Raw genomic sequence first — 12051 nt, 5'->3', positions numbered from 1 at the left:
TTTTGAAAAAAAACACTTATCATTGGGAGGTTTGTGCAATAAAAATGTATTTATACTCTTAACGGTCGATGGTTTGGACATTTTACTGATTCATTTGTATTGACCATGTCGGAAAATCAGACCAAAATAGGATTGCATAATAATTTGGAACATGGTGTAAAGAATAAACCTCCATAGTAAATAATGCAACTTAAAAGGATTGTCCACCCCTGATTTGTTTTTTACAACGCATGCATATAGTTTTTAAAGTATTTAACCATCGTTTATTTACTTTATTGATCCCCTTCTGCTCCACTTTAAAATTTGCCTGTATCCCACCCTCCGGTTTCCTGACCGGCAGGCAAGTGACGACTGCAACCAAACACTGGTCGACATGCTGATCACTACTGCGGCCAGTTATTGGCTGTACCACTCATCCAGTTCAAACAGTAGAGAGACTGGTTGTGTACTTGCCTGGATGGACGTATAACCGCTGCTGTCAGTGCTCTGACTCTAGCCTCTAAGTGGTTTACAGAGGGAGAAGCGTGCCACTAGTTGCTGTGCTGCCTAAAGGTGACTCAAAAGGAAAGGGAGAATTCGGCACATCCGTCCCAAAAAATATAACAAACTTTATTGAAGATTCATTAAAAACGTGTTTTTAATGAATCTTCGATAAAGTTTGTTTTATTTTTTTTATACATCGTTGGACGGATGTGCCGCATTCTCCCTTTTTTTTTTTTTTTTTTTTTTCGGCTGAACTTCACCAGCAGGACCGGCTCCCTCCACGCAGATTTCAACTCTCAGCATCGGACTGCGCGGTGTGGTGGCCTCCCTCAACTTGCAGTGTCTAAAGATGCATTTACAATAACCACCAATCCGCTATATTGTTTTGTTTTGAATGGGGGGTGATTTTAAACTTTTATATATTTTTTATTTTTTTAATATTTTTTAAAACCTTTTTTTTTTTATTTTGGCATGCTTCAATAGCCTCCATGGGAGGCTAGAAGCTGGCACAACTCGATTGCCTCTGCTACACTACATAGAGGTGATGCTCAGATCACCCCCTAGGTAGTAGAATTACAGCATTGTTATGAGCGCCGATCACGGAGTGGCGCTCATAGCAACCTGCCATCAACAACCATAGAGGTCTCAAGGAGACCTCTGGTTGTCATGCCGAAGCACCGATGACCCCCCGATCACGTGACGGGGTCACCGGTGCGCGCATTTCTGGCCGGATGGCCGGAAGGGCTTGTTAAAAGCCACTGTCAGTTTGACAGTGGCACCTAACTAGTCAATAGGCGTGGGCGGATCACGATTCCACCCGCGCCTATTGCGGGCACATGTCAGCTGTTCATGACAGCTGGCTTGTCCCGGCTTTGATGAAGGCCCACCGCCGGAGCCCACATCAAAGCGGGGGTTCTGCCATCGGATGTACTAATGAAAGAGAGAAAATGTTTTAAGCATTTTTATTACTTACTGCAAAGTCAAAAGTTTACATACACTAAGATTACTATGCCTTTAAACAATTCTGAACTGCCCATATTATGTCATGTGTTTGGAAGCTTCTGATAGTTTATTTTTTTGGCAAAAAAGTCGCAACTGTGGATATTTTAATGCACACCTGAAACACACTGGTTCTTTGGGTAGCATATATAAGCCGACCCGAGTAAAAGCCGAGGCACCTACTTTTACCACAAAAAAACTTGGCAAACTTATTGACTCTAGTATAAGCCGGGTATGCATTGTCCCCTCATTCCTATCCTGGTATGCATGTCTTCTCATCCCCATCCTGGTCTGCATGGCCCCCTCATCCCCATCCTGATCTGCATGGCTTCTCATCCCCATCCTGGTATGTATGACTCCTCATCCCCATCCTGGTCTGCATGGCCCCCTCATCCCCATCCTGATCTGCATGGCTCCTCATCCCCATCCTGGTATGCATGACTCCTCATCCCCATCCTTGTATGCATGGCTCCTCATCCCCATCCTGGTATGCATGACCTTCTCATCCCCATCCTGGTCTGCTTGGCCTCCTCATCCCCATTCTGGTTTGCATAGCCCCCTCACCCCCATCCTGGTGTGCATGGCTCCTCATCCCTATCCTTGTATTCATGGCTCTTCATCCTTATACTTGTATGCATGGCTCTTCATCCCCATGCTAGTTTGCATGGCTCCCCATCCCTATCATGTTATGCATGACCTCCTCAACCCTATCCTGGTCTGCTTGGCCTCCTCATCCCCATTCAGGTCTGCATGGCCCCCTCACCCCCATCCTGGTGTGCATGGCTCCTCATCCCTATCCTGGTGTGCATGGCTTCTCATTCCTATCCTTGTATGCATGGCTCTTCATCCCTATCCTTGTATGCATGGCTCTTCATCCCCATCCTAGTCTGCATGGCTCCCATCCCTATCCTGTTATGCATGGCTCCTCATCCCTATCCTGGTATGCTTGGCTCCTCACCCCTATCCTTGTATGTATGGCCCTCATCAAAAAACATTTTAAAAAAATTAAACAATCCTACTTACTGTCCCTACGCTCCCTCACTATGTCTTGTTCTGGTGCTAGCAGCTGATTTATCCTTGTAAGCGGCGCATAGCAGTGATGTCATGCGTTGCTTACAGAGGACAACTGCCAGAATACTCACTGCTCTCCGTGCTGGGACTATGTGTGTGGAGGGCAGTGAGTATTCATTGCTGTTTAGTAGTGCTCACAGTGTCAGCCGCATCCGACGGCTTTCTGCAGCGGCCAGGCAATCACGTGTGTCCGCTACTTAAGGGAATGAATATTCACTGCCCTCCACATCCATGGAAGTGGAGAGAAGTGAATATTTATTTCTATTAAGTAGTGGGCACACATGACTGCCTGGTTTTGCAGGAAGCCTGCAGCTGCGACTACTGTGCCCGCTATTACAGAGAAAGGTATATTCACTGTCAGCGCAGTGAATATTCATTTCTCTTTAGCAGCGGGCACAGGCTTTAGCCGCAGCAGCCAGCCCCTGCCTCCTGTGATCCGCTGCTCCGCCGCTACTGCTCCGCCTCCATGTTCTGGGACCCTCACTCGAGTATAAGCCGAGGGGGACATTTTAAGCACAAAAAAGTGCAGAAAAACTGGGCTTATACGCGAGTATATACTGTATATGCTTTTTTTTAAATCTGATTTCACCTGCCATAGCTGGTATATCAGCCCCAGTTATAGTTTCATCCTCCTGCCTGCATATTAGAGATTCTTCATGGGGAGTCTGGCTGTGTCTGACAGCCGCCTCCACGCTCTCGCAGCTGTATCATCTTGAGCAGCTGATATACTATGCATTTTAGAATGTCACTGCAGAGTAGAACTTGGACTGCTGGACCGTTATACAGGTCCTTCTCAAAAAATTAGCATATAGTGTTAAATTTCATTATTTACCATAATGTAATGATTACAATTAAACTTTCATATATTATAGATTCATTATCCACCAACTGAAATTTGTCAGGTCTTTTATTGTTTTAATACTGATGATTTTGGCATACAACTCCTGATAACCCAAAAAACCTGTCTCAATAAATTAGCATATCAAGAAAAGGTTCTCTAAACGACCTATTACCCTAATCTTCTGAATCAACTAATTAACTCTAAACACATGCAAAAGATACCTGAGGCTTTTATAAACTCCCTGCCTGGTTCATTACTCAAAACCCCCATCATGGGTAAGACTAGCGACCTGACAGATGTCAAGAAGGCCATCATTGACACCCTCAAGCAAGAGGGTAAGACCCAGAAAGAAATTTCTCAACAAATAGGCTGTTCCCAGAGTGCTGTATCAAGGCACCTCAATGGTAAGTCTGTTGGAAGGAAACAATGTGGCAGAAAACGCTGTACAACGAGAAGAGGAGACCGGACCCTGAGGAAGATTGTGGAGAAGGACCGATTCCAGACCTTGGGGAACCTGAGGAAGCAGTGGACTGAGTCTGGTGTGGAAACATCCAGAGCCACCGTGCACAGGCGTGTGCAGGAAATGGGCTACAGGTGCCGCATTCCCCAGGTAAAGCCACTTTTGAACCATAAACAGCGGCAGAGGCGCCTGACCTGGGCTACAGAGAAGCAGCACTGGACTGTTGCTAAGTGGTCCCAAGTACTTTTTTCTGATGAAAGCAAATTTTGCATGTCATTCGGAAATCAAGGTGCCAGAGTCTGGAGGAAGACTGGGGAGAAGGAAATGCCAAAATGCCTGAAGTCCAGTGTCAAGTACCCACAGTCAGTGATGGTGTGGGGTGCCATGTCAGCTGCTGGTGTTGGTCCACTGTGTTTCATCAAGGGCAGGGTCAATGCAGCTAGCTATCAGGAGATTTTGGAGCACTTCATGCTTCCATCGGCTGAAATGCTTTATGGAGATGAAGATTTCATTTTTCAGCACGACCTGGCACCTGCTCACAGTGCCAAAACCACTGGTAAATGGTTTACTGACCATGGTATTACTGTGCTCAATTGGCCTGCCAACTCTCCTGACCTGAACCCCATAGAGAATCTGTGGGATATTGTGAAGAGAAAGTTGAGAGACGCAAGACCCAACACTCTGGATGAGCTTAAGGCCGCTATTGAAGCATCCTGGGCCTCCATAACATCTCAGCAGTGTCACAGGCTGATTGCCTCCATGCCACGCCGCATTGAAGCAGTCATTTCTGCCAAAGGATTCCCGACCAAGTATTGAGTGCATAACTGAACATTATTATTTGATGGTTTTTTTGTTTGTTATTAAAAAACACTTTTATTTGATTGGATGGGTGAAATATGCTAATTTATTGAGACAGGTTTTTTGGGTTATCAGGAGTTGTATGCCAAAATCATCAGTATTAAAACAATAAAAGACCTGACAAATTTCAGTTGGTGGATAATGAATCTATAATATATGAAAGTTTAATTGTAATCATTACATTATGGTAAATAATGAAATTTAACACTATATGCTAATTTTTTGAGAAGGACCTGTAGTTTATGGGTGGTCTGGAAGGTAAAAAAGTTAAAGCGAAGGGAGAAAAGAAGGCAAAGTACACAAAAATATGATTAGAAAAAAGTGCAAATATAGTGAAACTTAAAAATATCATGCTATGGTAGTTTATACAGTGATTATGTTGGTATAAATCAACAAGAAAAGACCTTTTCCTTATCAAACATTGGCATCATATGTTAATCATATTGGAATTGTGTATGAAAATGTTCCATTGTTTACCCTAAAAGCTCATTCATTTAAGGGGACAAAGGAATAGAGAGCACTGTGGTAAAATGTTTGGCTACCATCTTATGTAAATACACAATAACTTCATGTATCAGTATTACTTACAGATGCCTGCCTGTATATGTGTCACTTCTATTTTAGTTACCATTTTATTTATTTCTCTTTTATATTACTGCAGACTTAAGAGAAGCACAGATGTTATGTTCGGTGGAAAACAGGTTGTTGTATGTGGATATGGAGAGGTGAGTAGTACATAAGGCATTGTACATGTGTACAATATGATTAACCTGTATGTGCCATGGAGGGCACTATGGAGCCATATTGTATACACCGAGTTCGCAGTGAGAAACCAGCACCAATACCGCAATACCTCTAGAAGAAGATACTGCTGTACTCCAGAAATTCTGAGAAATAGAAGTCTGTGTCTCGTGCACCATGTAGGTTTATTAGTCTGGAAATCAGCTGTGTGAGCCCTGAACACCCCAATATGTATTATGATACTTTTTGTCTATGAATTGGCAGCTCTAAATTAAGGTTACAGATTTTGTATAAGGCACGAGAAATTAAGGATAGACTCTCAAGTTGAAAATCTAGAAGAACTATGCGGATTTAACGCATCTAATGACCGTCTATTTAGGGAAAGTACTCAGAGGAGAGTGGTTAAAATAACCATAACTTATTTTTCCATTAATGGAACAATTTCAGGCATGTCTTTCGCATGGTGAGCTGTTTTGTTTGTTTGTTTTAACCAATTTGTCATCTTTTTTTTTTTATGTGAGGCAGCAGTGACTGAAAAATTGCAATTCTGGAGGTTTGATTTTTCTTCTTTACAGTGTTTATCATATGGGTAAATATGGAAAAATATAATTTTAAAAGCTGACCAAAGCAATAGGGAGAGAAGAAACTAGAGTGGCACAGCTCCAGGTAATTGGCAGGTCTCTCCAATGAATGTACATAGGGAGAAATGGATCAATAAACTGGAAAGGGGCAAGGAGAAGCTAATCGGGGGCTGCACCAGACTAAACAGGTCATTCCCTTTTAGTTCCCAGGCCCAGCTTCAGTTATTTGATAGATCTCGTACTATGTACACACATTAAAGAGATCTGTCAATCACCTGGAGCATGACGGAGAGAAACTCGCTTTTCAAACTACAGTATGTTTTTTCTTACATTTTGCAGTGTTTCAGAGAAAGACATATCTGGCTTCAATCAGGTGCTTGGGGTTGTCTCAGATAAATGGGAGAGTTGCAAAACATTATGCAAGAAACTAGACACAGGAACACTGTCTCTTTAAATTTACCACTGGCTTATTGAGGAACAGCATAAGCAAGGGAGGGTTAGTAACATAAACATGGCCTTTCTGGTCTAATGGGAAAACAAAACAAAAAGAAGTGGCACAGTTCATGTTGCTGCTGGGATCCACCCGCTCATTAAACAAACAGCAAAAAAAAAGGTTCAGCTTTCCTTAATCTCAACCACAGCTCTGGAGCTCCCATCTCCAGGCACTCCCAATACTGAATGAGTATTCCCAATACTGAATATCCTCTTGACTCCACCCTGGGGGTGGAGTTAAGGTGAACAGCCACTCACCCACTCTTCAGCTGTTCACTAAATCTATCCCTAAACATGGCCTATTAACCCCTCTCAGCACTTAGTGTGCTGGAACATTTTTCTAGGTTCATATCACTGAAGCTAACAACCTCAGTGTTACTTATCTCCCCTCCAGTACTTTTGATGTTGTCACAACACCTTGATCCATTATTTGTTGCGTGATGTCACCTGAACTGTAAACTGCTGTGTAAATATTTTCCAGTCTTTTTTAATTTAAATAATTAGATAAGTATTCTGTGCATTCTGTACTGGATTGGGAATTCTGTTTTTTTTCCAGTCCTGCATGCACGATGCTCTCTGCTGGTCTTTTGTTAACCTTGGCTGTAGACATGGTGTCCACTGGGCTTAGGAGTATACGACATAAGACAGCTGAAGCCAATGATTGGCAGCAGCAGTCACGTAGAGTCATTGCTGCAGCCACAGTAAAGAGAAGACCTGTGGGGAGCATGGAGACATGGCGCTGTAGTAAAAGGGCACAAGAAATAAAACAAGCAGTCAGCTCACCGCTTTTTCTCTTTCGACCAAACTAGCATTTGAAAGAACAAAATTCTAGCAGCGTGGCCGTGACTTAGGACATTTGTCTGAAATGCGTGGGTCGGCGATACGAGCTCTCGACTTTTATTGTATGAGGACTAGCTCCTTTTATTATGTATCAATTGAGTGTTTTATATCCTCACAGTTTTCCAGACATATGTTTGCTGTCCGTGAATGAGAAATATGTCATTTTAAACTCATTGACCTACTCTGTCTTCAGCTGAGAAATATATACAATTTTGTGTACTCTAAGCAGTGCTGACAGTTTGTTATTAGTCTGGACTGGGGCTTTTTATCTCAGAAACCATTCTGCAGACGGGACATGGTTGCATCCACTTTCCGCTAAGACCAGGACTTGGTTGTAGCGGTTTGCAGCTGCTTCTGGATGTGAGCCAGTGTTCATCTTGCACAAACATATAATTATTTTTAAAGGTCTGGTTAGCTATGTTCACATCTGCAATAGGAATTTGTACCATTTTAGGAACAGAAAAATGGAATTCATACGGGGTATGTATCTGTCACATGACCGGCACAAATTGAACCTTATATTGATCATGTATTGCTCTATTTCTGACAGTAAAAATGACAGAATCTGCAACAGAAGCTTCTATGTGAGCCTTAATACAGGTGTGATCAGATCCTACAACAAATACAGGTCGCCAGTGTACTTATCCACTCCAAGGAGACCTAACTAAACGTAATCACTCATTAGCCGGATCAAATCAAATGATCGATAAAGTAGCAAGCAATAATATCAAACCAAATATGGAAAACATAACTAGCCAGGAACCCTTTAAAAACAGGAAAGTCCATCAAGCAGGTTCACAAGTGTAAAAATATCTGAGGACATCGGTCCACCTGTCACTTTGAGCTATCAAAATAATTCCCTTCCCAGTGAGTTAAGGAATATGAGGACCAGAATTTCTGAAGATGAGTGGTGTTAATATCCATGATGTAGCAAAAATGCGGTGTCGCCACTGGTTAATAACTGACCAGACTGTAGCCTCTTAAAAAACAATATTGTTACCTTTAACATGTAATATTTCAATATATATTACTATATTATCAATGCCTCATACCATAACCTATATATGGTAGCTACCCTCCTTGCAAAGGAGTATATTTCTTTAACATCAAGAGGGTCCAAATGGAGTAGTAGCATTGAGTCTTGTTTTATCAGCTTCACTACATAGGAAACACTGATTACCCTATCATATGCCGAACAGGGAGCTCAGCAGTTATGGAATTCTGCTCTTTCATCATGTAAGTCAAATCCTTCTAAAGTTATTACAACTACAAATAATCCAGAACAAATTCCATCTAGAGGTTCATGAATTGTAGGGCCTGAGCACTAACGGTCTAACAGACAACATGTTCACACGTATCTGTACATTATTATTTGTCTTCCCTGTACAGGTTGGAAAAGGATGCTGTGCAGCTCTAAAGGCGCTAGGTGCCATTGTACATGTCACAGAGATTGACCCTATCTGTGCTCTGCAAGCTTGGTAAGAGATGGTGGGCTCTCATAACAACATGAATAGCTAGAAAATAAAATGTGTCATTTTTATACAGTTGATCCACATCACTTGTAAGTTAGGTCATCCAGTTGCTCTAAGCTGGGCTTCTCCTAATAAAACTCATTAAAATTGGTTTGAAATGACCATTTTTAAGGTTAACACAGATGTAAATTAAATTTTTCTCTATCAAGGGTATAAACGTTGTCCGTGGTGCCATTTCTCTTTACCAAGGATATACCGTAAGCATTGACCGTGGTGCCATTTCTCTTTACCAAGGGTATAAGCATTGACCGTGGTGCCATTTCTCTTTACTAAAGGGTATAAGCATTGACCGTGGTGCCATTTCTCTTTACTAAGGGTATAAGCATTGACCGTGGTGCCATTTCTCTTTACTAAGGGTATAAGCATTGACCGTGGTGCGATTTCTCTTTACTAAGGGTATAAGCATTGACCGTGGTGCCATTTCTCTTTACTAATGGTATAAGCATTGACCGTGGTGCCATTTCTCTTTACCAAGGGTATAAGCATTGACCCTGGTGCCATTTCTCTTTACCAAGGGTATAAGCATTGACCGTGGTGCCATTTCTCTTTACCAAGAGTAAAAGCATTGACCGTGGTGCCATTTCTCTTTACCAAGAGTAAAAGCATTGACCGTGGTGCCATTTCTCATTACCAAGAGTAAAAGCATTGACCGTGGTGCCATTTCTCTTTACCAAGGGTATAAGCATTGACCGTGGTGCCATTTCTCTTTACCAAGGGTATAAGCATTGACCGTGGTGCCATTTCTCTTTATCAAATGTATAAGCATTGACCATGGTGCCATTTCTCTTTACCAAGGGTATAAGCATTGTCCGTTATACCATTTCTCTTTACCAAGGGTATAAACTAGTGGCACACAACCTTTTTTGGGTCAAGGGCCACACTGAAGCAACTCCAAGAACTGCAGTAAAACCTGTTCATTAGGGGCCATTACATTTGAGACATTTATGCCATACTGAAAATACAGTACATGCCATAAATATCTAATATGTGCTAATTCTTTTTATAAGACTCTGACATTTCAAGGATTATATAGGTCCCGTTTCTGCCTTTCACAGTCCAGAAAGAAAAACGCTATATATTCAGCTTTCTCCATTGTTGTTTTTGCAAAATGCTGAACTAGCCAAGTGCTTGACTTCTGTCGTAAACTCATAAACTGCAATGCATACAGCAGCACTCATCTACTTCTTGCTGTGCTCATCAAGAGTTAGGTCTCTCTAGAAAATATGGTGGAACTCATAGATGTCCACACTATGCACCATTAACTCCTCTTTTCTCTGACTTGGGAAATACATGCAAGCAGCCACTAGACCCTTTTAAGCATGTCTGAGACCAGATGGTTGAAGGCCACATGGAGAGGGCATTATGGGCCACAGGTTGTGCACCCATGGTATAAACATTGTCTGTGATACCCATCTTTTAGGATAGAGTTTTTTAATTCTCGTTGACAAAAATTTGACAGGGAAAAATAATATAAAATTGAAGACAATGTCAAAACACAATTACACTATTATTCAGTTTGGAACAATGGGCAAAATCAGACTAATGCATTTTTGTCATGCACACATGACCTTAAAGAGGTTGGTCACTTTCTCTTGTTAGCACAGCTTTCCTCACAAACTGATCTACACTTCTATCCATAAAATGGCTGATGATGGAGAATGATGTGACCACACCAGTCCAACAGCTTCCACTAATTGTAAAGACCCTCAAATAGAACCGCTTTTTTGCTAGTTGCGGAGGCTGATAGACTGGTCTGGTTACATGCTTCCACATGAGCTGTTATTTTATGGACATAAATGTCATCATCAAGCACAAGCAGTCTATAAGACTATCTCCAAAGATCTTGCCATCCGAGCTTGAACTCTTCAAACTGTTATCAAGAAGTTTACTGCTCATGGGAAAGTCAAGAGCCTTCCAAGAGATGATAGAACAAAAAATGAGGGAATCCTACAAAAGGAAGGGGTGATGAAATGGCACTGATAGCACATATAACATCCAACGTGCTTCAGACGGAGCTGCAGAATCTTGAGTGATGGTTTTATCCTGTTCTGTGCCATATACTGAAATTATTGTGAATATATGTGCAAAGGCCCAGGAGGACTACATTGCTTAAAAAAAAAAGAATTAAAACAGACACTGAACATTGCCAACATTTTGATAGATAATCTACACTTCTAGGAAAATTGTTTCTTGAGGAATGGTGAAATGAAGCCTGTAGAGAAGAGTGCACCCTACACATAGTGAAATATGGTGAAGGGTCTATAATGGTGTGTGGCGGCTTTGCAGCCTGTGGGACCTTAGGCCTTGAATGTGTTATTAAAAGAATGAAATCAGAGGATTATTAGAGCATGTGAAACTGACAGCAATGAGTCATGATCTCAGTCCATTTGTACTTTTTTGGAGAAAGCTGAATTCTGCAAACATTCATTAGAATTTCAGTGGAACATGCTACTAACAGGCGATGGAAAAAGTGCACAGATGGCTATAAAATCTTTTGGAGGCTGTCATTGTAGCTAAAAGTTGAGCAAACAAATATTAGGCAATGGATCCTACAATTCTGTCATATTCGGTGTTCCTAATTTTTTTTAAATGTAAACCATATGTAGTTTCATGAAAATGAAGCTGCCTATTTTTTTTTATGTACTAATAATTATTCTAATAGCACACTATTGGTATATAGCCACCTGTTTCTGAAGACCATTTGCTTTTTATGATAAACCATCAAGTGTGCCAATAATGTTCTCGACAGCTGATCCAAACGTGATCCATTGGTGGAACGGGGATACTTGAGAACTGCCGGTTTTATTGTTTTTATAATGCATCCACTTTCTATACAATTGTATGCACCATGTATGCGAGTTGGTAAGTAATCAGGCCCAAATATAATTATAGCTTTTGCTTCAAGCTTTTACTAAATCCACAATTTCGACGAGCAACAATTGTATTACTAAAGTTGAAGATATTTTGATAGTCCAGTCTATATGTTGAAATCTTTGTGTGTAAGTCTATGGAGCCTCGTTCTGATGGTCCATAGGCTTACATTGTAAAAGCCACGTGTAGTATGACCCAGAGGGTCTGAAGAACGGTGCTGGATACTAGAGAAAGCACACTCACACTACACAATATGCACACAATTATTGAACAATAAAACCC

The 12051-nt window shown here is 41.4% G+C and overlaps 1 protein-coding gene across 3 annotated transcripts in view; it reads left to right on the top strand.

The window, feature by feature from the left end:
• The window catches only part of AHCYL1 (adenosylhomocysteinase like 1), an 82337-nt gene that overhangs the window by 56022 nt on the left and 14264 nt on the right, over positions 1-12051 (top strand). For all 3 annotated transcript variants that reach the window (XM_069756321.1, XM_069756322.1, XM_069756323.1), the window contains exons 9-10: positions 5374-5437; positions 8756-8844. In XM_069756321.1, coding sequence (XP_069612422.1) covers positions 5374-5437; positions 8756-8844 — 153 coding nt within the window. The remainder of the gene's footprint in view (positions 1-5373; positions 5438-8755; positions 8845-12051) is intronic.

The sequence above is a fragment of the Ranitomeya imitator genome, chromosome 3 (assembly GCF_032444005.1).
Source record: "Ranitomeya imitator isolate aRanImi1 chromosome 3, aRanImi1.pri, whole genome shotgun sequence".
In the NCBI taxonomy this organism is placed as follows: domain Eukaryota; kingdom Metazoa; phylum Chordata; class Amphibia; order Anura; family Dendrobatidae; genus Ranitomeya; species Ranitomeya imitator.
This window is presented reverse-complemented; position numbering and strand designations above follow the sequence as displayed.